At 34.2% G+C, this 25,419-nt stretch overlaps 1 protein-coding gene across 2 annotated transcripts in view; it reads right to left on the reverse strand.

Annotated features, from left to right (window-relative positions):
• The window catches only part of KCNT2 (potassium sodium-activated channel subfamily T member 2), a 371,426-nt gene that overhangs the window by 15,092 nt on the left and 330,915 nt on the right, over positions 1–25,419 (reverse strand). Inside the window, exons 23-26 of one of the 2 annotated variants that reach the window (XM_033196979.1) lie at positions 22,392–22,475; positions 20,965–21,093; positions 13,737–13,757; positions 4,132–4,432 (exon numbers count right to left, since the gene is read on the reverse strand). In XM_033196979.1, the coding sequence (XP_033052870.1) occupies positions 4,132–4,432; positions 13,737–13,757; positions 20,965–21,093; positions 22,392–22,475 (535 nt within the window). The remainder of the gene's footprint in view (positions 1–4,131; positions 4,433–13,736; positions 13,758–20,964; positions 21,094–22,391; positions 22,476–25,419) is intronic. The other variant, XM_033196980.1, reaches the window with a different exon arrangement.

Here is a 25,419-nt window from a genome sequence, read left to right on the forward strand (position 1 = left end):
ACATGGTGTGTGCAATCCCTTGGTAATATCTTTCCACTGAGACAGTAATTTCTTTGCTGGTCCCTCCTTCCTTCCTTCTGGTGGAATGTGGAAAAAATGATTGGAGTTTCAATAGCTATTGTGTACAATGATATGACTTTGGCAATGGAAATATTAGATGGTTGAACAACAAGATAGAAAACTGAATTTCCAATAACCTGGCATCCTACCATCTTGGAATATCTCCAATATCATAATCTGGGAGAGAAATAAATCCTTCAATTTTGTTTAAAACATGCCTTTAAAAAAAGAAAAAAACTATTTACTCACTTATAGTCAGTCCTCCTAATCTATACTTACTTATAGTCAGTCCTCTTAATCTTAACTAATATGTGCAAATTCACTGTATCCAAATTTTTTTTTTTTTTTTTTTTTTTTGAGGCGGAGTCTCGCTCTGTCGCCCGGACTGGAGTGCAGTGGCCGGATCTCAGCTCACTGCAAGCTCCGCCTCCCGGGTTTTTACGCCATTCTCCTGCCTCAGCCTCCCGAGTAGCTGGGACTACAGGCGCCCACCACCTCGCCCGGCTAGTTTTTGTATTTTTAGTAGAGACGGGGTTTTACTGTGTTAGCCAGGATGGTCTCGATCTCCTAACCTCGTGATCCGCCCGTCTCGGCCTCCCAAAGTGCTGGGATTACAGGCTTGAGCCACCGCGCCTGGCCGTATCCAAATTCTTACTTCAAGCTATTGGATATGTAGCTTTCAATATGTAACTTTCACACGTATCATTCAACTGAGATTGTCCTCTTCAAGGTCACAAATGATATATAACTATATCTTCAATACAATTTGGCACTATTAGTCATTCTCTATTTTTCTAGTTTTTCTATTTCTCTAGCTCAACAATTTTTAACATTTTTTTCAACTCACAGACCATAGAGGAAACAACTTTTGTTCAGCATACTGAGGTAATAGACAAAACTGTTTAAGGCTGGAGAAAGCCAACTTGAGGTGCTTAGAGGATCACCCCAGGCCCCACACCTTATGAATGCAGAAGGGGTCGATGTTATGGTAAAAATATAAGCAATCGACAACATACCATTGTGCTTAGTTCTAGACTCCTCAGCCTCTTATTTCTTGTTTTCAAGGCTTTAACGTGAACATTCCAGAAATGTGAATAATTTTTATTTTTGAATGGAGTTTCACTCTGTCACCTGGGCTGGAGTGCAGTGGCGTGATCTTGACTCACTGCAACCTCTGCCTCCCAGGTTCAAGCAATTTTCCTGCCTCAGCCTCCTGAGTAGCTGGGATTATGGGTGCCCGCCACTACGTCCAGCAAATTTTTTATATTTTTTGTAGGGATGGGGTTTCACCGTGTTGGCCAGGGTGGTCTCGAACTCCTGACCTTGTGATTCACCCACTAATTCTTCACCTGAGGGTTATTTCATCTACTCCAGTGGCTTTAATTAAAATTTATTTAAGCTGATGACTCAAGTCTATGTACACAGCTCACTTTTTTTTCTTGAGCATTAGACAAAAGAAATTCAACTTCGTACAGCGCATCAACCATTAGAAGTCTTCCAGGCACTCACAAGAGATAAATTATCTTCACCCATATGTGTTCTTCTAAGCTCGGTGAATGCCACCATCATAGATTCAGTTGCTCATACTAGACCCCTCAAGAGTCATCTTCTGACTCTTCTTTTTCCCTCTCTTTTACATCCTTTATCCAGTAAGTAAATATTGTACTCTGTTTAATTCTTTCAGAGCACCCAAATCTACTGGAAAAAAAAAATCAGACTGTGACTTGTCATTAAATCAATCAACAGGCAAAACAACAATTGCTTTAAATGATTCATCCTCAATGGAGACAATATCCATTATCTATCCCTAAGGAGGCAAAATGTTTTGTTTTATTCTTTTTGTAAATGTGCAAAAAAATCTTACTTTTTTATGTATAAAGTACACACATACGTACAATACTCAAACAGACATGCAGTATAACTATGGCACTAGTCAAATGATAGTTCTGGGCTAAGAACTTTATTATTCATCATCTAATTTGTCTCTCACAACAAATCTATGATATAGGTATCATTATTATTTTCATTTCACAGATAAGAAAATAAGCTGAGAGGTTAAATAATTTAACAAATCTATTGGCTGACACTAGAATATGAGTTTATAAATACAGAGGTCTTGTCTGAGGAGGTCGTTTTTCTATTCCCAGTGCCCTGGCACAGAGAGGGCAGCCCAATAGTAAGGGCTGAGTGGATGAATTAACGTAAGTTAGAAATAAATGGAAAATACCAGAAGCCCATGATGTATTAGATTCCAAATCTGTTTTCATAATTACTATGCTATTAGAGATAGCCAATACAAGGTTTTGGAATGGACTGATGGATCTGTGGGCAAATAGATCAAGAGAATGAAGAGAGAGAGGAAGAAAGAAATAAAAAATAAAAACAAGGTGAACAGAATCTGTTCTTTTTTTCTGTAAGTGTGAAAATTAAATTTAAAAATTATAATAAAAATAAACCAGAGAGAATATCTAAATGCAAGATACGTGATAGACATTTCATTAGCAAAAACAATACGTTTTCTAATGTTTCTCTCATGCAGTCAGCTTACGCACTTTTGAGTTTCTGAGGATCAAACTTACCTGCCACACTGCTTCCAGGACCACCCTGGGGTTATAATGTTCAGGAAAAACAGCTGGAACTTGGACAAGTAACCATTCACTGGGACTTATTATTAAAAGCAAAAATAGCTGAATAATAACTAACAAAAGTACACATATATGGGACTATAATCCTTTAAGAATATAATCACATTCCATGTCAGTTAATTGGCAGATAGCTATTAGTGGATTTCTACAATGATGATCTTACTTTTTCTTTTAATTTGCTTCTTAATGTAAAACATTAAATATGGTTATATTAAAATTACTTGTCACAGATGAATCTGGGCTACAGTTAAGTAAGTATCATATAATTATGAACTTCAACTATCTATGGAGTTCTGACTACAACACATTTTAACTGTATGTCTTTGAGCAAAGTTTTAACTTCGAAGAGTCAAAGTTCTAAAGGGTAAAATGAGATACCTATCAAATCAGGGTTATAAAGAGTAATGAGAAAACTCGCATAAAACACCTAGCATAGTTTCTGGAGTAGCACGCATAGCATGCTATGCATAGAGTAGTGCTAAATTAATATGTGGGTTTTTTCCTTATTCAAAGAAGCAGAGGCAACTTCTTTTAAACTCTAATTCAATGACTAAAATTTCTTCCTAAGAATATTACCTCATGTTGAGATTTCAATAATAAACAAGAGAAAAGGGTAAATATGTAATACCTTCTATTGGATTCTTAACTTGCATGATACTAACACTATCTGAGTTCCTGGTTTACCCATGTTACACATTTATATACATAAAATAAAACACCTTGTTTATAATTTGGTTTTCCTTTGAATGGACTAAATATCTTTTTAAAGTAAAATTCATACACTGATAAATGATACATTTTAAATGTATCTTTGCATTATTTATTTAAGCTTTGCATTATTTATTTAAGCTGTGTCTATAGTGTCTATATGGCAGTTATGGATTAATACAGGAACTGAACAATTATTCAGACAGATCTGCACTATATGAGATAAAGCACGATTTGAGCTTCAAAATTAAAGCTTTTGAAGACTTTGTTTCTAAACCACATAAAGTAAACAAGTTTTGTGAGAACATTTTGGTTTACCTATGGTCAGTAGAACCAGTTACTTGTCAATGCCTCAAATTCATTGTATCTCAGGCACTAGAATAAGATGATAGTTAGAAGGCTATCTGACTTAGGTTCTTTACTTCTAACATGAAAACACAGGGTCTGACCCAGAGTTTTTGTGAAAACTAAAATTAAGATAATTTGTGTAATGGGTTTAGCACAGTACCTAGCAGATTCAGCAAACACTGAAAATTTTTAGTATTTTATCTTACCATCATCATTTAAATTTTCTATAGGAGATTAGATGTATCACTAGTTTCTACTAATTGATCTGTGAAGCAAAAATGCAATTGTTTACTAAATTAGAACCAACTATATCACTACTAATGGCAAGACATCATGAGTCCATATATACAGTAGTTTTTAAAGAGCATACCATATCCCACTGTAGAAAGACCCAAGTGTTTCATTCTATTTTTCACAAGTTCAGCAAGCTCTTGTCTTTCTGACCTCCTGTAGAGGTTCAGTCGCTGCTGGGTTATTTTTTCAGCTGTTTTACCGGAGTGTTTTGGGCCTTTTCTGCTCAGTCTTCGGGCCCACTGCATGCTTTTTCTCCGCAGCAAGGGATGGTCCGACTGATCACTGGATGTGGAGTTGCGGTGATTGCTGCGGTGGTGCCCTTGTTCTCTGGAGTCTTTGGTGTCTTCCCACTCTTCTACACTGATAGATATTTGAGACTTAAAAGGAAATGGATATTGATAATTAGATACTTTAGAAATAAATATGGCCTGAAGTTGAAATAATATTTTATTTGCTAATATATTGGCATAGTTGTATTTCCACTCATGAGAGTTTTCACAGAAAGAGCAAAATCAGTCTTGGATTCTAGTTTTCCAGTACTGAGAATATTAAAATCTATGTTTCCTTGAACTTACATATAAATCAGGCAAAATAAATATCTGTATCCTCTGGTACAATTTCTTAATGAAAGTATTTAATTTTTATGCATAAAAGTTTACTTATCATAAATAGTTATTTATGATATTACTAGTGCACACTTGTTTGAAACATACAAAAACAGACATTTTATAACTTTATTCAAATAAAATCCATGTAATGGACTTTTCTAAATCTATTACAAGTATTTCACACTCAATTTAAATAATTAAGATAATTATCTTAGATTTGGAATTAATAATGTTTTTAAAGGATTTTAAATTATTGCTCTTTCTAAAGACAGCACTGGCATGAACATTATAATATGTGAATTTTAAAAATTCTCTCATATGCCCCAGAATAAAACAAAACTCACTTTTTAAATCATGCATTTGTTATTCACCGTATAAATTGCTTTTCTGACTAAAATTAAAACCTATTTCAGGAAATGTTTTAAGTATTCTGAGAGAAAATATGTTGTAAATGTTCATGTTTCACAAATGTACTGTAGAATCACAACTCAAATTTAAAACAGGTCGTTCTCCATAGGAGGGAAAAACAATGAACAAATTCACAAAGCCTATTATGACTTAAACTTTTACGACCCAATCTGATTTTTACAGTAAGATGCTCTCCTTTGATTTTAAGCCTTTAATAAGCAAATGCTTACTGTTTCAAAATTGTTGCTTTTCATACTAGGCAGTCATATGAAATGCAACACTGATCAAAGAAGAAAGTCTTACTTTCTAAAAACATGCACGTGCAAATGAACAATTTCCTGAATACTATTGTACTTAAGAGCAGCATTCATGAATCTGTTAACTGTGTTTCCCTTCTACAGATGGAAGCTTGAACTTCAGTTACAACATGTATGTGTTGCTGGCTTTTAAAGCAATAGAATTTAAATTACCAATTTAAGTAACGTCAGGAAGTAGATCCAATAAAATCCTTTAAAAGTGAATATAAATTATACAGGCTCAGTCAATGCTTTATATACAATTCCCAGTGGCAAGCTATGAAATTCTCTCACACTTAATTTCATCCAAAAATTCAAATACTAATCCACATCTGTTTCAAAACAGTGCTATATCAGAGGGATATCCAAAAAATCTTCATGGGCCTCTTCATTATAAAATAATTGAGATTAAATGATTTTGGAAACCATATTTTATCTACCAGAATTTAATTTCTAAGCATTCAAAGTTTTTAGTACCATGGTTTAACAATAATGAACATTTTAATAAAGTTTTAACTCTACTCTCACCTACTTGGTAATATACTGAAAATTCACTTCTGTGGAAGTAAAACACATAAACTCTTAAGTAACATCTACCACCAACAAGAATATCAATATGTATTTAGTAGTATAGTTACACTTTGTAGCAACAATGAAAATATACTATTTCAGTCATATTTAGAGACTTGCTTGCAGAATTTAATCATAATCTTAAATTCATTTGAAGTGATCTTTTTGTTCCTCTTTCTAGTCATAAGTCCCTATGAGTGATAGTTTCATTTCCTACAAATATGTGGAAATAACAATCTTCCCAACCAAACATCAAAGATACTATGTTCATCTAATAGCACTTATAATTCAAGTCACAAAACCATAACTTAATACAAAATGTTAAAGGGGAGAGTAGGGATTCACTTCTCTTCCAGGTAGGAGATGAAACACTGATTTTGTGAATGCTTTTCCTTAGCCATGTGTATCAGGCATCCTGTAAAGTATACATCTACAAGATGAACTGAAACCTATGTATACATTAGTTAAGCAATATTTAATAGCCTATTCAGCATTATTTTGAATTTCCCCAAAAGAAACTATCATAACTTGTACATAAAAATACATAAGAATCTCAAGTCATTTTTTCAATAATTCCATAAAATAAGTAACATTTCTTTACTAACCTCACTTTACAGTAAAAAGAAATGAGGGCCGGGCGCGGTGGCTCATGCCTGTAATCCCAGCACTTTGGGAGGCCGAGGCGGGCGGATCACAAGGTCAGGAGATCGAGACCATGGTGAAACCTCGTCTCTACTAAAAATACAAAAAATTAGCTGGGCACGGTGGCAGGCGCCTGTAGTCCCAGCTACTTGGGAGGCTGAGGCAGGAGAATGGCAGCAACCCAGGAGGACAAATAAATATACTTTATCTTAACCATCAGAATTACTTTCTGGCCTAAATTCTCCACGGTCATAACAGATATTGTATAAAAATATCCCATAGTAGACATGGATGCTCTGATTCAATTAATAGCAAATTAAAGTAAATCAAATCATATCTTTGACACATACAAGTAGTTTGGCAATATAAAACCTCATGCACATTCTGTCTGCTCAATGTAAGTAGTTAATAAAGACCACAATAATTGGAACAAGTCCTTCAAGGATTGGAATCCCTTACCAGAGAACTATTTACAGAAGGGGTAATAGTCACCACTTCTTCTTCATTTAATGGTCAAATTTGGCTTGTTCTTAAAATTGAACACAAATAAGCAGAGCCTGGTAGTAGATCATCCTAAGTTTAATGTTGTGGTTCCACATATTAAGGCCACCATCACTCGGTGACATTACTGACTCCATTCAATCATCAATTTGTAAATACTTTGCAGCCATAAAGTCATAAGGATTTGACAAATATGTTCTATTAAGTGCCTCTTTTGGTAGCCTCTTACACTCCTAAAAGGAGACAGCTCTTTTGGCCCCCAACAAAAATGCTTCTGTTGCTGTTGCTGCCTATGCGTCCGTAACAACACAGATGCCGATTCCCACAGTTACAGGAAAAGGCTTGTAGTTTTTCTTTACCTTCAAAAGAACTCAAAGTTCTCTACTTGACTACACATAGGATATTTAAACAGTTCTGCAGTCACAAACAATCCCTCTGTAAGATCTTTACCGCATCCAAGTTTCTGTGGGAAAATAGGTATGATATTACATTGATGCCATTCTCTTCCAAGGAGATTCCTTTGACACACTCATTCAGGATGAATAAACATTCAAAAAGGAACTCACACAAAAGAATAGACCATTGCCTTATACAAACTGCAAGGTTCCCAAGTGTAGTCAAACTTCTGAGCATTACTTGATCAAAGGCTACTTCATCATTGACAGTCTCGAGAAACAATGACCTGTCAGTATCCACAACGTTAAGACAAAGCTAACATTTTAAGGCCTTTTGGGGTTCCAGATGGAAGATATTCCTCATTAACAAGTATTACATTTTACTTAAGTCCATTTATGCTCCTGCTCACAAACTGGCCTGCACTGAATGAGACCCCTTAAAACAAAAGGCTCTAGAATCTCTCCAAATTGCAGTTACAACAGGCGATCACATTGTTCGCCTCTTTTACTGCCTCCTGCATCAACCATAATGGTGCTCGTGGGCTTCTGGTAGCAAAAACTTTCCTCCTTGGTTACATGCTATATACCATTAGAATGGCAACTGCTAGTTGTATACTGAGCGCTACTGAAATCAGATGCCCTGTGCTCAGGAGTCTGCACTCAGTGGCCCATTGTGCCTTTGGTTATGAAAGTATCACCCTGCAAGTCTGACATAGCCACACAAAGGAAAGGGTAAAACTTGGGCATATGGCACCTGTAGGAGGGGAATGTTTCCCCTGTCCTCAGCCCCTTGTCATATGCCATGTTACTTGAGCAAGTCACTCGTATCCTAAATCCCTTGGCAACCTAGGGAGTCCCTTGAGATTAATCAAGTGAACAGTGCATGGATGGTGGTATTGTGTTAAATGTGATGAAGCTCACTCGAGAACTGCTGCTTTTGATCCCTTAAAATGACAGACCTAACAAAGGACAGGACCCTAAGGTTAGCGGGGAGTCATTTGAGCACTAGACACACTGGATAATAACAGTTCCCACTTGCACATTTCTACAGACTCTTGGGTCACTGTCTGTGATTTGGCCCTCTGGTCCAGCCAATGGCAGAAACAATTCCTTATCCAAGGTTGCCCTCTGCAAGGTAAAGAACTCTGGGAATCTCTTGCCTTATACATACACAAAATAATAATCAAGGTCACACGTGTCTTTACACATACACATTTAAGACCATAATGCAAGACTCATCAAAACAATTCTCACCACCTTCTATGTTCCAGACATCATTGTAAGTGACTAAGATATGAATTTCACTTTTCCAAAATACACAACACTGTGCTTTTGAACAAGGCATTTAAGATAACTTTTATCTCCCTACTAAACACAGGCTGCAAGCTTCATGGAGCATTGTATTAAATGAAACAAGGCACATTTCAGTCAGCTGTCCAACATCAGGGGTACACTGCAACGGTGTCTGACTCCATTTTTGATATTTGACTGCTGACAACTTTCAAGCTCTTATACAACCTTCTGCCCCATATTTGAACAAGTTGATAAGAAAGCCTGAGCACTTCTTACTTTTTCCCTAGCAGGAAGTTTATGGTCCTTATGCATGAGAAATCTCACCCAAAACCCAACCTCTAATCACGATAAAGGCCAAAACAAAACTTATCTGCTCCCTCAGACCTACTTAGGAGTCCATCTTGCTTTTCTCATAAAAAACAAACAAACAAACAAACAAACAAACAAAACTCATCAAACACTATTGGGGCATATGTGGCATCCTCAGTTTTAACATCTAAACCATATTTTGGGTGAATTCTCCACACTGCCTCTGTGGAGTGGTAAAAATTCTCCTCAGAACTATATCCAGTTTATGTAGATCATCATCAGTTCTAGGTAAATAATAATAATAAAGAAATAATGCTATACATGTCTCTTCCACTTAGCACCTTATAATCTGTGAAAACAAATCAAAGGTATACAATCATAAACAATTACGTAATAATTAAGGGTAAAATAATAGGTACCAAAATTAATGACAGAGGTGGTACAAATAAAATTGTGTAAAGATAGAATTAACATAAGTGTGAACAGATTTGAAAGAATGATTCTATGTTAAGAAAGATATCTGTGACTGACTTTAGTAAATATACGTTGAGCACTTGCACAAAGCACATGGGATACAGTAATAAAAACATAGGCATAGTTTAGAAGTAAGCTCCCAATTTCAAGTTTTATATCTTACTATTCTCAATTGTGGAGCAGTAAGCAGAAGAGAAATGAGAAATTAAGAATATGGGAATATATACAAAAATTAACTATCATGGAGGCCAAGGAAGATGTATTTTTCTTGGAATGAAATGAGGTGTTGGGTATTATCAACTAGCTCTTACTACAGCTTTTTTCCTTCTAATCTATGTGCCATAAAAAATATCTATCATCATAAAGACACTGAAGAGGAGGAGAATTGAGAAAATGTTATTAGTTTATTTAGCAATGCTTATGGTGGGAGTTTCAAATACAAGTCATGCATCTTGCATTCATACAAGTATGCTACAGAGGTTACCAGTGACCCTGAGAAATAAATTTTCCAAATAACAATTTCTCATATTTAAGGTTTATGATCCTTCTCTAAAGTACTCATAATTTTTCAGGTGTGCTGTTCAGAAATTTATTTTAAATACTTAATACAATTTCCTTAATTTTCTCATGTTTCTCCATTATATGGCTCCATTTATGTCACTACGACTATTTTTTACTTGTTTTTCTTATGAAATCAGACTACTTCTGTTTCCTTCACTGTGCAGTAGTGGAATGTTTTTTATCTTTTCTGAAGGTATAGAATTGCTTTTCTTTTAAAAGTGAATGCAAACTTTTAAAATAATATTATTAGCACCAAAATTATTATTGCTGTAAATTTGGTAACTATGTTTTTGGATCTCAAGACATGTCTTTACCCATTTACTATTTATTTGGTATGGGCTATAGTGACCCAAGGTCTAAATCAGACTGGCCCAAATCAAGACTGATTTCATTATAATTAACTTTTCATTTATTAGAAATCTAAGGAATGGTTTCCCTAACCAAAGGGTTCATTTTATGTCTAGATGTCTAGAAATCACCAAATATAAAAACATATTTGATTTTTACACACAAACAAAATTAAGTATGTATGCTTATGTTTGTATATATTATGCATATTTATATATATTTATAAAGAGTATTGCTAGACTGCTGAATCGCGTTAGACTCTATAATTGACTTACAAACAAAATCAACAAAGAGAAAAGCATTGTATAAACACACAAATTCAACATACGCATACAGGCAGTCAAATGGTTTGCATCATCAGAATCACGGTTTCATTGCTAGCTCTATTAACTTAGCAGTGCAATTTATACTTTTTCAGAATTACCAAAATACATAGTCTAAAGCAATGATTTCAACATGCATGTGTGTGTATCTGAGTGTGTGTGTGCATGTAAGTGTAGAACCTATACACTATAATGTAGGACAGTTACCAAAATATATAGACTAAAGCAATGGTTTCAACATGGGGGTGTGTGTTTGTGTGTGTGTGTATGCATGTATGTGTAAAACCTACACACTATAAGGTAGGCCAGAGGGGCTATCACTCTATCACCTTCAGTATATTATAGTCCAGAAGAAAAGACCTAACTATGAAGTTTTCAAAAGCCATTACAGTGATTCTAATGTGAGTACAGCACCACCCCAACCACACACAAAACATTTTAAACACACACCCCCCCCCCCCACACACGCATAATTCTCTTATCCTTTGCAGCATCTAAGAACCAATGGATAAATGAACCTGTGGAAAGAAAATTTCTATGTTACATGCAACGCTTTAATTAAAGAAAAGAATAATGTAAGAACTGGTAAATACAAATATTTGCATTCTTAAGTAAATAGTCTATCTAAAATATACTATGGATCTAAATACAACACTGCTTACAGATCATGACTTCCTTATGAAGACCTAGGGAACCTAAATCAATTTTATAATTTTCTCTTCAGTTTTCATTTTGTAGAGTAGCAGCCATTTGACAGGGAACTGTGATTAAAAGCTTAATTTACTTTCTGTGGCATTGCTAAGTAGAAGAATGATCTTTAGGCAGTTTGAGACGTTAAGTGGACAGAAAGCCATGACTATGTGGTTAAATTAAGTCAAATAAATTGGATGCATTAAATAGCCTCTTGTTAGTAAGTGTGCCAGTGAGACTCTTATTAAGTTAAATTAAGTAAATAATGAAAGTAAGAAATTCTTTCCTGGGTTTGAGAATGAATGAGATTAAGAATCAGTAGAACTAGAAAATATTAGAAAAAAATTATAAAATAAGGTAAAAAGAAAGATTTAAGAGTAAAGTTTTTGTTAGCGAGAAAGTGAAACAAAATTATAGATGAGCTCAGACTTATAATATGCCTGCGAGTTTGTGGTTGTATGTTCATATGTGTGAATTAGGATACATTGAAGGTTAGTGAACACAGCTATGCTTGACTAATATTAAAGTATTTAATCACAGGAGTACTTACTTTATATATTTTATTTATAACTTTAAGTGAATTGACATGAACATTTTCTAAGGTGGTATCATGCACCCAAAAACAATGCACCAATGAGGAATGATGAAGTAAGATCTATGTTATTCTATGTGCTTTGCCACAGAATTACTTGCCTTTAACTCTGATCAACTCACTCCACACATTTCTGCCTTTTTCTACCTTGTGAAATAAGAATATATTTTTTACTTAATCTTCACTCTGCTACATATAGCCAAAGTTCAGGCACAGCTAGTAAAACAGAGGGCAAGATTTAAACTCAGATCAATGTGTTCCAAGCCCAGTGCTAATTGATCAGGCAAAATAACTGGATAAGTGACTTGTCCAGGAATGGGACAGGGGGATAGAGTAGCTTAAAATCAGCAATAAAAATTTTTATTTGAAATAGTAGGCATCAGACATACATTAGAGATTCTTCATCATGTGAATAAAGAAAAATGAACATTAATCTGGCTACACTATGCAAGATATTGAAGAGAAGAGAGATTTGGTATATTAAATCCACCAAAATTATTTAAATCGAAGAAAAGCCGTGAAGTTTTTATGTCAACCCTCTGAAAAACCTTTTGTTTACTTATGCATTTTAAGTACTTACCTGGATGCATTTGGTGCCTAGTGCTACTCAAATATTTGTAATTCTGGTAGATAACAAGATGGAGAGGATCTTCCAGATAAAGATTAAGTATTTGTGTTTCATGTTAAGGAATTAGAACAGATAGAGCTACAAACCCAACTTTGCCATCTATCAACATAGATGAATTGTTGAAACCACAGCAAGCAATTAACGCCCCAAGGTGATGTGTAGAAAAGACCAAAAAAACTATAAACAGCTTTTGTAAACATGTGGTTTATTTCACTTAGTGTAATCTTGTCCAGGTTCATCCATGTTGTTCTCCTTCTCTCAAAAAGTCAAATTCATGGAAAAAGAGTAGGAGGGTGGTTACCATTGGCCAGAGGATGGGGGAAATGGGAAGATGATAGTTAAAGATAACCTTCTATTATAAAGTGCATAAGTTCTGGAGACCTAAAGTACAGCATGGTAACTACAGTTAATATATCATGTGCTTGAAATTTGCTGAGAGAGATCTTAAGTAGTCTCACTATAATATTCTTAAGAATATTTACATACACCTTTGTTAAGTAAAACATTGTTAAGTAAAACTTTTGTTAAGTAAAACATTACATAAGTAATATTCTTAAGAGTATTTACATACACCTTTGTTAAGTAAAACAGCTTCTGAAATAAATCAGTCTAAAATCTATAACCTTTTATGTGTAATTAGAGAATGTACTAAGAATAACGTAAGGGTTCTCCTGTATAGTAGATGAAGGAGGCCTACTCTAAAAAGTTGAAAAGCAAAAGAAAACTAGTTTTCTAATCACTTTAAAAACCACGATAATATCTTGAAATATCTTTCATTATTAACTTTAATTAGCACAAAAATATTGAAACATAAACACTCCTTAGAATTTAGTCTTTACAATGGCAAATTCCAGGAAATTTACTGGGGAAATATAAGTACATTAATTTGAAAATAAAGCATTTATACGCATTTAAGTTTAATTGATTTATTTCATTTTAAAATCTGAGTATTGAATTCAATATTTTGTATTATTTTTCTTTAATAGCTCTGAATTAACATATTACACCATTTGAGGAAAGGGAAACAAACAGAAAATACTTACTTGTGATGGTATTTTTCGAGACTGACACACGGGAGGGAAAAAGAAACACACAAAACACAGTTTAAACAATGACTAAACAATACATACATGTAACAATCAGTAACAAGGACAAAATGTAACATATACCAACATAACAAAATCCAGTTTCATGCGTATTTGTCATAGGGCTTTTGAACCAAATTAGCTGAAGAATAAGCTATTATTTTTAAATATTCAGTCTTGTTAGGTTATTTTTGTCTGAAATTGTCATCCTAAGTTTGATAGAAAAAGTGGTGCTTGTAGAAGAAAATAAAATAATCGGTAGTAGTTTATAAAGCTACTATAGTCATAACAGAATACTTGATATAATTATTGACATTCAATAATCATTATTGGTGTTAATGTTTGTACTATTTTTTAATTTCAGATCCTACAGTAAGATTGATTTTTTCTCCTAAATATACATGTAATTAAGTTAGTTGACAGAAATATTCTGAGCTTTCAGGTTGGCTATGGAATCTAAAATAATTGATTTCCTTAATCAATGTTTCATAGCTAAGTAGGGGTTATAAATAAAAATCATGCTGTCTTATTCTTCAAGTTTAAAGAACAATAGTCTATTCATTTTTGAACAGGTGAAAGTAACATTTTCAAGTATATTATTTGATGTAATATAATGTAATATAACTCATTTAGTATTAGTATTATAAGTATTATAATGGTATTATCTATAATTGAAAATATACAAAATGCATAATAAACATTTGATTGTGGGTTTCTTGAAACTATTTCAGGATTCCTTATACATGACCCAATGTAATAAATGTTGTTTGAGAGAATAATAGCAAAGAATGGACAGGTAGAATTTTAAAACCAGTCAATCCTAAGCCTGATCAAAATAATCTTAATAAGATTTTATAATAGGTAAATTCATATCTTAATAATATATTGTAAATGCTACTTCCCATTCTAATAGTAAAGTGTTAATGATTGGCAGATGGGACAATGCTTATTCCACTACACACATTTTTGGAAGCTACAAGATTTATTCACTATAAAAGTGGCCAAAATTCAGGGTAACACATTCCACAAATTTACTGCATACACTATAAATGATGTTGGTACATTAATATGCTTTAAAAGATGTTTTCCTGGTTTCTAGTAAAATGTTCACTGGTTATAGTATACTTCAAACAAATGAGATTTTCTGCACACTGAAAAACTGGAGGCAAACCTAGGTTTACCTTTTCTTAACCAAAGGGCAAATATGCTTAATAATTCAGAATTGTTCAGATTTTGGAAAGTTAATACTATGTTATATGCTGTATGGTAGACAATACCCCCAGTGGAACCTGGGCATCCTTTATTTTCAAAAATTAATATTTCTGCAATGAAAAGTATAAATATTCACTCTAAATGAAATAAGTAAACATTATAAAGAATCTCATGAAAATTAAGATGAGGTTTTGCCACTAAATGACTTCAGGGAGCCTTTTTGCATTTTATAATTTTGTATTATGGATTGAGAAGGAAAATACTGATCCTTTTTGTCCACTAAGAGTAATATGTGTCCTTGTCCTTCCTGTATATATTTTTCAAACCAGGAGTATCTGATGTTTGTTGAAATTCCCTGAACTAGAAACATATAGATGGTGGTAGAAGGTCTCCTGGCATATGATTAATTAAGAATGGGCAGTTCCATCTCTACTCTGTTTTCCATAGGCTGGTTTTCCAGCCACTGTGTGCATCCTCACTTTATTCTCTGCTTGTGTTTGTGTGACTTCTCCTCTCACTAATCTACACCACATCAGAAAAAAATGAGATAGTATTCCAGGCTTTCTATAAATGTTACTAGTTTTGATTATCAATGTTCTTTACCAACATTTATGTTTTTAAAAATGTCAGCTAAACATTAGGCAGTGCTTCTCCCACCCCCACAGCCAAGCAGTTATATCAGAGATATAACAAATGATAACTTTTGTTTTCTCTACTCAGAATGTGGGAAGATATTAAAGACAGGCTAGAAAATGATGTGGCATGAAAACCTGCATCTGCCTTTAAAAGTTTTTTTTTTTTTTTTAATTTCATGAATAAACCAGAAAGCAAAGCCTGAAGTCTTTATATTATGTGTTTATCCTTATATAAGATGTTGATATTTAATAAAAGGTCTTCATAGTACAGAGTAGAATTTAGCACTTAAACGTGTATATACTAAAGAAATAATTAATGAATGGGTATGATATCACTACATTATGCCTATATATCTATTAGTGTTTTTATTAGTTACACATGCATGGTTTGAACAGTCAGAAAATATTATAGCTTGTTTACAAAAATAGCAGCTTATAGTATGATCTATCTTAATTCCCTCTCATAAGACCCATCTACTTTTGCCTCTTAGTTGGATATGTTGTTCTTTCTCTCTCTGTTTCTATAGAATATGCCTGACTATTATTTCATGCTTTTTTTCACTTTCTGCTTTTATCTATTGACTTCTTACTCTGCAAGGAGAGTCATTAACAATCTTTTCCATATAATCCACTACGTTTGCCCTCATCATCTCAAAATAGTTTAACACAATTTTTATTGGATCAAAATTCAGGACATACTATGATTAAGTATACTTTACAGATGAGATATATAGGTATGTGGTTAGTATTCATTTCCTGTACACATTCTTTATTGTTGATAATGGTGTTATATTCTTCAAGTCAATAATTGCTTTATTGTATTAATTGCTTTGATATGTACTTAGATACATGCAATAATTTATCCTGTACTCTTTGGCTACTGTCTAATATTAATTCAAAACATTGAGATGCATCAGGAAGTCTATAGATTTAATCTTCCTAAAGAATTCTCTCTGAAGCCTTCTGACCTGCTCTAGGTCTCCCTTTGTGCCCGGGGGTCTTTTCATCACCATCCTGTTGATCCCCTTTACTTCATTATTGTCACTGGTTTCCATAAAACATCTGGTTTCCTGAAGATCATTATTTCTCTCTCATTTTACTTATTCATTTTGTGGTGGTAGTTTCCTTAGAGAGCAGACATGGGAAGGATATTTTTGGAGAATACATATAATTGACATCTGATTTATTCAACTCTTACACAAGTTTGCTTTGACTGGATAAAAAATTCTAATTTGAAAATAATACTCTTTTAAAATCTTGAGAGAATTGTTCCATTTTCTTCTGGTTCCTGGTATTGCTGTTGAGAAAACCCAAATAGGACCTTGCATGTGACCTATCCTATGGTCTCCTGCTCATCTCTCTGAAAGATTTTAGGATCCTCTCCTTACCTTCAGTGTTTTGAAAGGTGATGATGTGATTCACTGTTTAACTCACTGTTGTGGACACATAGTAACCCTTACCATTTGGAAACTAACACACTACTGATTTTTCTAGAATTATTATAGTAATATTTCTTCAATTTGTGTGCATTTCCTCTTCCTTGAAATTTTATGATTAAAATCTTAGAACTTCTAGATTAGTTCTCTAATTTTATCTCTTCTTTACTCTTTGCCCATGTTTTGAATGCTTGCTCTAGTTTATTAATAACTTCCTGAACTTCATATTATAAGCTTTTTCACTTCTGTTGGGAATTTTTAGTTGTCTTCTTAGAGTAAATGACTAATAATGTATCTGAAAGCTCTAGGTGAGATTCTTTTTATTGCTGCATTTCATGGTGATCTGGCTAGATTACTAAACTTAAAGAATCTCCCCCATCTGTATTTTTAGGCCCTTCCACTTGGATTGGTCAGTTTTTCTAGGAGAGAGTCTTCCAATCTGCTGAAGTGTAAAGTGTACATAATATATCTTTTAACTTAGCATTCAGAATTCAGTGTGATACTTCTAGCCCTCAAATCTTTCCGGGGTCCACAGGCCACAGACCACTTCCATAGACTAAACCTTTAATATATGTTCATTTAGGAGAGAGTGACAGAAGCAAAGATTTCTGAACTGTTGAGGAAAATCAAGATCTGACAGAAAACTAAGCAAAAATATAGACTCTCCGATAGTAATTACTGAATGAAGTTTCTACTTCCTGAAATCTAGTGTCTTTCTTTAAATTCAAGTAAGAGAACAGGGCCATTTTAATACTGATGGTTATTTAAATTTCAAAACTTTGTTTTCGAATCATCTGGTATTTGAGAGACATGTTGAATTGTCACAGTCAATTTTATTTTGTTAGATCCACTAAGCTCTTTTTCTGTGTTTTTATATAATCTGAAAAAAAATAATGTTTTCTTCTTTAAATACAAAAAAATCTCAATGTCTTTATTGGGTTAAGATTTAATTGATGCTCCTTTCTCCTTTTTTTTGTTAAAGATTAATGTAAGAGATATGCACTTTAATGGCACTTTTTCATCTTGCAGAAGTACATCTTGCAAAGATAGATATTACTCATCATGTATCTAAAATCTCCAAATTCAGGAAGCAAATAATATACTCATTCTTTTAACAAATGACCAAGAAAAACAAATATTTTGCAAGATGAATTTTATCCTTTCATGTATCAGACCATAATTACCATAGAGATCAACATATCACTATTTTTTACCTTATTTACCAGGAAATTAAAAATAGAAGTCAGGCTCAACTATAGCACTCAGGGTATGCTAGTAGAGTAACATTAATTTTTCTGTTCCTATTAAAATATTTTTTTGTAAAAAGTCCTTAATGTTTCTATTGTTTATCTTTGTTAGTTGCCTCAATTCTTTCTACAATAGGCAGAATTTAATTTAATAAAAATTTGAGTGCTAGAAGATGGATTGAATTCAGTACAGAAAAACAAGTGGTAGTATTTTTATTTAAAAACAGTGTCCTTTTATCATCCCAATGATATATATTTTTAATATAATCTAGATATTTGAGAAATTACAAGCATTTTAATGAGATGATCTTTACTTGGTATGGGCAGAGTTGACTAAATGTAGTTAAATACTCCTTGATGACAATTCAAATACCCAGTTATCCTTTTCCTATCTGCAATGCCAACAGCACAAAAAGACTTTTCATAATATATGGACATTATTATAATACATAATACTGACATGGACATGGAGTTGACCAAGGCCAGAAATTTACTGCATTGCAATTCCCAAAGCATATATGTGAGATTAAAAAAAAAAAAAAACATGGCAACACTCTACTGTATGAAAATCTTCTTTGTACTTGCTATGGTCAAATAAATTATTTGTATAGACTGAATATTTGTTCTCCATCACCACACAATGCATATGTGAAAACCTAATCCTCAGTGTTGATGATATTTGAAGGTGGGGCTTTGGGAAGGTGATTAGATCATGACAGAGCCTTATAAAAGAAGACTCAGAGAGATCCCCTTCCCTTTCCACCAGGTGAGAATTCAGTGAGAAGATGGCCATCTGAGAACCAAGAAACAGGTCCTCACCAGACATGTAACCAACATGTAATCAAGTACCCTGATCTTGGACTTCCCAGCCTTCAAAACTCTGAGAGTTAAATTTCCGTTGTTTACAAGCCACCCAGTCCATGGTTTTTTGTTATAACAGCCTGACTAGATCATGATCGTGCTTAACTGCTTGGGTATGAAAGCACTTGATCTTCTCTTAATCTTTAATTACATAATATTGTTTTGAATCCAGTATTCTTAAATTTTTAGGCCTATCTAGACAAACATCTTACATATTTAACTGTCTGGTTTGCTTTTCCAGTCAATCATTCCTAATTTTGTCTTGATTCCTCTCATTCTTTGCCATGTGAACAACAACCACCACAGGAAAAGAAAAACTCAGACTCAGCAGGAGAGATGGCAGCAAAACTTCATTTAAAAAAAAAATTATTATTATTAATATTTGAGACGAAGTCTCGCTCTGTCACCCAGGCTGGAGTGCAGTGGCACGATCTTGGCTCGCGGCAACCTCTGCCTTCCAGGTTCAAACAATTCTTCTGCCTCAGCCTCTTGAGTAGCTGGGACTACAGGTGCGCACCACCACATCCGACTTATTTTTGTATTTTTTTTAGTAGATATGCGGTTTCATCATATTGGCCAGGCTGAACTTGAACTCCTGACCTTGTGATCCACCTGCCTAGGCCTCCGAAGGTGCTGGGATTACAGGCGTGAGCCACTGTACCTGGCCACAAAGCTCCATTTAACACTCCTGAAGGAAGCTACAGTAAAACCACCAAGAAGCACCTGAGAAAAACTAGCCTATTTTCTGCGGGTAACTTACATAAGTGTCAAACTATGAATTTTGACAGCAACAACGAGAATCTACCCCATTATCCTTATGCTTTCTATAAAGTTCTTTTCTATAGGGATTTGTTAATTTTGTCACGAGGTGGTTTAATGATCATATAAATTACTGAAATGCATGTGTCTGAAATGAGCCACATAGCTGAGGTAATTTTGTATCAGACCAAAAAAGAAATGGCTAACCAAAATTTCTTTTTAATTTGTAATAACTTTGGAGTGTCTGAAGAAAAAAAATTGTCGAGAATACAAACCATAATTTACGTTAAATAATTTTATAGATATTGATAGAATGAGTTCACCCAAAATCTTTATTTCAGAAAAGAGTCTAACCTAAAAGGTGATATTATACTAAGGCTATAAAAACTACTTTGAACAACATGAACCACATGAAGTGACCAAATCAAAAGGCAAATATGTTTTCGGCTTCATGAACTTATCAGAGATTCTCCTTCCATACTAGCAGGATCAAGTTTGCTGTTAAATTTACTGAGATTTACTTTGGGAAGATCTGACACTACTCTTAGAGTTTTCTTTTGGCTTTAGAGTGGTCATCCATCTACAGATTGAGAAATGATAATTTTAACACTTACTAAATTGTCTTTGTTTTGCTTCCTTCAAAATGATAATATATGCAGTAGGGGCATATATTAGAAATCCAGATTGCTTGCTCTGAGAACTTTTCTTATTTGTCAGAACCTCAAGGTTATTTATAGTTAATTTGCTTCCTGATAATCTTCCGGAAACAGCTAATCCTAGATCTACAAAAGTCATCTAAAGCCCAACATCTATAGACTTAGAACAGCCACTTAGCCAACAATATTTTTTGGAATACTGATATAGTTGAGTAAAACAAATAGTTGAAAAAAATTTGCTTCTGAGATTTAACACTATGTATTCAGGTAGCATTCTTTTTCACTTTCATTGCATTTTTTAGAAATCAGTTTATAAGCTTATGAATGATTGCACTCATCAGATTAAACATCAAAACAAGAATATATTGTTATGTCCAAACCTCAGATGTAGTAAGTTTCTGAGACTCAGTCCTGTAGATTCCAATGGGAACATCTCCAGTAGAAGAACACAACTTCTGATAAAGTCTGGCATAAGTTCTGATCCATAAGTCCTCCGCAGTGATTTTCATCTGTAATACACAGAAATTATTTACATATTAAATGTGTCAGAAATAGAAACCTAGTGGTACCTTTTCACTCCTTTATTTATCTATTTTTATAGGGGTCAAGGTCTCACTCTGTCACCCAGGCTATAATGCAACGGTGCAATTATGGCTCACTGCAGCCGCAACCAACATCCCTGGCTCAAGCGTTTTTCACTTCTTAAAGGCAGAAATTATTAGTATTTGGAAATCTCCAAGTAATATTTCATGCTTATCCATGTATTAAATTTATTTATTATGCATCACCAAACTTAAGAAATCCAAGTACTCAATTTAGGGCAGTATGACATTATATTAGTTTGATATCAGTAGGCAATAGAGCACTGGTAATTGACTGGGAAATGTAAAGCATATGGAAACTATTCTGCATGCTGCAATAACTGGAGGCTGCCACTGGTATTTAATGTACAGGGTCTGCTGATGTTACCAAATGTAAAGTGCAAAAGACACTCTAGTACCATAATGACTTGTTCCACCCAGTGTTCTAATAATGCCCATATTGAGAAAGATGAATAGTAGAATAAGCATAGTGATAGAAGACAGGAAACAAAAATTGTAGCCCCCCTTTTCTTCTTGTAAATCTGAACTGTTACCAAATCATTTCATTCAGTATACTTGGACAAAGTATACTTATCTATAAAACAAAGGAGTTAAACAGCATGATCACCATTTTCCTGGACAGTATAGTATCCCATGGCAGTCTCAAATTGCCAGTTAATAAAAAAAAATTCATTCAACTTTTTTTTTTTTTTTTTTTTTGAGACAGAGTCTTGCTCTGTTGCCCAGGCTGGAATGCAGTGAAGCCATCTCGGCTCACTGAAAGCTCCACCCCCGCCAGGTTCACGTCATTCTCAGCCTCCCGAGTAGCTGGGACTACAGGTGCCCACCACCACACCCAGCTAATTTTTTGTATTTTTGCTAGAGACGGGGTTTCACCGTATTAGTCAAGATGGTCTCCATCTCCTGACCTTGTGATCCGCCTGCCTCAGCCTCCCAAAGTGCTGGGATTACAGGTGTGAGCCACCTCAACCAGCCAAATTCATTCAACATTTTACACAAAATGACTATTTATTATGATTACTAAGTAAAAATAATATGTTTTCCCTGAAATTTGTAAAGGAATTTAAAAAACTCAAATGCAACTCTGGATTCATTCACAATACAAAAAATAACACATGACATGGAAGAATTAACAAAGTACATGGTAGATAGATTTCAAAACCTTCTATCACAACAATCTTCTATCACAGAGATTATTAACTTACAGAACAAAGAAACCCAGATCCTGGTGTAGTGTCCAGTCCCAACAGAAGTCTCGTGATAGAAATCATATAATCCTTCACAAATGACTGCAATATAAACAAACGAACAATATATAAATGTATATTTATATATAATGTGTATGATATGTGTAGAACAGCTAGAAGTGTGAACATCTTCTAAAAGATTATTTCTCATATCACATTATTAACCTTCCATACAAAAGTAAATTTAATCGATCTTGTTTGTATCCTAGATAGACATGTATAGTCAAGCTGTTCATAAGGAAACATAGGAAATCATTTTTATCTAGAAATATCTAACTATACATATATTTTATGTGTGTTATTAGGCATGATAAAAACATTTTTAGAATTTTTAAAGCAAAAATTCCAAACGAAATGGTGACTATCATAAAATCTTGGAACAATTAAAATAAATTTTCAATGAAAAATTTCAGTCTTGTTTTTAGAATTAAACTCTAAGCTAGTGAAGTAAATTTCTAAACTATATTTATTATTTATTATTGCATATTCTCCTTCCACATTCATGATAGGGCCTTTTATTTATTTATTTATTATTTATTTATTTGAGATAGAGTCTTGCCATGTCGTCCAGGCTGGAGTGCAGTGGCATGATCTCGGCTCACTGCAGCCTCCACTTCCCAGGTTCAAGTGATTCTCCTGTCTCAATCTCCCAGGTAGCTGAGACAACAGGCATGTGCCATGGAGCCTGGCTGATTTTTGTATTTTTAGTAGAGACAAGATTTCCCATATTGGCCAGGCTGGTCTAGAACTCCCGACCTCAATGATAGCCTGCCTTGGCCACCCCAAAATGCTGAGATTACTGGCGTGAGCCAACACACCAGGACTAAAATTGAGTCTTTAAAAAATAAAGGCAGTAGCTCACGCCTGTAATCTCAGTACTTTGGGAGGCCGAGGTAGGCGGATCACAAGGTCAGGAGATTGAGACCATCCTGGCTAACATGGTGAAACCTCGTCTCCACTAAAAATACAAAAAATTAGCTGGGCGTGGTGGCAGGCGCCGGTAGTCCCAGCTACTCGGGAGGCTGAGGCATGAGAATGGCGTGAATCGGGTAGGCAGAGCTTGCAGTGAGCCAAGATCGTGCCATTGCACTCCAGCCTGGGTGACAGAGCGAGACTCCGTCTCAAAAAAACAAACAAACAAAAAAATAAATAAAATGAAATAAATAAATAGAATCATCACATTTCCCTGGGATGAGAGTGCATCTCTTATACTATTGGAAAGTTTGAAAACTAGAATAGTCCTTACAGACACGGACCATTTTGTTAGTAAGCAATTAAAGAAAATGTGACTGAAAATAATTTCCAATCGTTCAAGAACCATTGACAGTAGATCAAAAGTCCCACTGAAGATAAATTATGCTCTGGATTTTACTAATTCAGAAGTCCTCTACTTAAGTGTTTTTCAAAAAAGTCACAAAATAGTTATGAATTATGCCAGCAATTTAAAAAAAAATGAAATAGAGTATATTCAGTAAGATAGAAAATAGTACAGCAAATTACAAGCAGAAAGGGTAAGTGTTGTTCAGTTATACCTACATACATACATACATACACACACACACATACACAAATGCCGGTATGTATTGAAATGCAAAATATGTTTACTGTGTTAACATTTAAGACTTTAGGCTGAGCACCGTGGCTCACGCCTGTAATCTCAGCACTTTGGGAGGCCAAGGTTGGCGGATCACCTGAGGTCAGGGGTTCAAGACCAGCCTGACCAACATGGTGAAAGTCGTCTCTATTAAAAATACAAAAATTAGCCAGATGTGATGGTGCACGCCTGTAATCTCAGCTATTTGGGAGCCTGAGGCAAGAGAATTGTTTGAACATGGGAGGTGGAGGTTGCAGTGAGCCGAGATCGCACCACTGCCCTCCAGACAGGACGACAGACTGGACTCTGTCAAAAAAAAAATATATATATATATATTTATATATATAGTTTTATATATAGTTATTTTATATATATATAGTTTTTTATATATATAGTTCTAGTTCACTCTTTCTTTAGAAGTTTCAGAAAGTCATGCAATTTCCTGTATCTCTATTTATAACATAAACGTGAGGCAAAAATAAAAAGAAAGAAAAAACTACTGCTTTCCATTTCTATAGAACAGTTTTTAGAACAGTTTTTCTTCTATTTAGCTTATTCATTAGATTTCGTTACAAGATTTTATTTAAACAGAGGATACTGTGGCTAAAAAAATCTTAAAACTACTAGTACATAATTGCACCCAAGCATTTGGCTCCTATTGATATAAAATCTTTAGTTTCAACACTGCTCTTCAAATAAACCATCCCCTGAAATTTAATCTCTTTGAGAGATCATAAGTATGTGTGTGTGGTAACAGTGTTTGGAGTGGGAGGCCGGCCTCCTGTAGTACCCAGATAATATGTCTGGAAACTTTAGGGATAATAGGGGTGTATTTGTTCTACTTTGCTGTGTTTGCTCCAGCAGTCATCTAACATGAGCAGATGGTTCCTGACATTGCTAGAGGCATACTCATAGGCAAAATTAGCTCAAAGGTCTGCAGAAAAGCTTTAACTCTCTTTGGATTAGTTTGTTCAGTCAAGCAATTATAGAAGACAGTACATAAATAAGCAAAAAGAATAGGTACAATAAAATGCTGAAATGCTTAATTTGAGATTAATGTTATCAAATAATTTAAAACTCTACGAATATATCTTTCTTCTTAATGGAAATATTTAGAGATTGATTACTTGAATCAGAGAAAATGAAATAGTACTGCTGTTCAGTTTCTGGCAGAGACAAAAAAGATGGTATTAGTATGAACAAACATCGCTGCAAACCTCTTAGCTATGATAAAACAAAAAAGTTAACTTGGCATTCAGGAACAAACTCAATCGTTTTTAGTTGTTGTAGTCTTTTCATATTTTTCTAAAATAGGCAAGAATCAGTGGATTCTTAAAATGTCCTTAGTTTATCAGTTTATTGACATCAATTTGGTATTTTATTTCAAACCTG

Source organism: Trachypithecus francoisi, unplaced genomic scaffold (genome assembly GCF_009764315.1).
Source record: "Trachypithecus francoisi isolate TF-2019V2 unplaced genomic scaffold, Tfra_2.0 Lachesis_group5, whole genome shotgun sequence".
NCBI classification, from domain to species: domain Eukaryota; kingdom Metazoa; phylum Chordata; class Mammalia; order Primates; family Cercopithecidae; genus Trachypithecus; species Trachypithecus francoisi.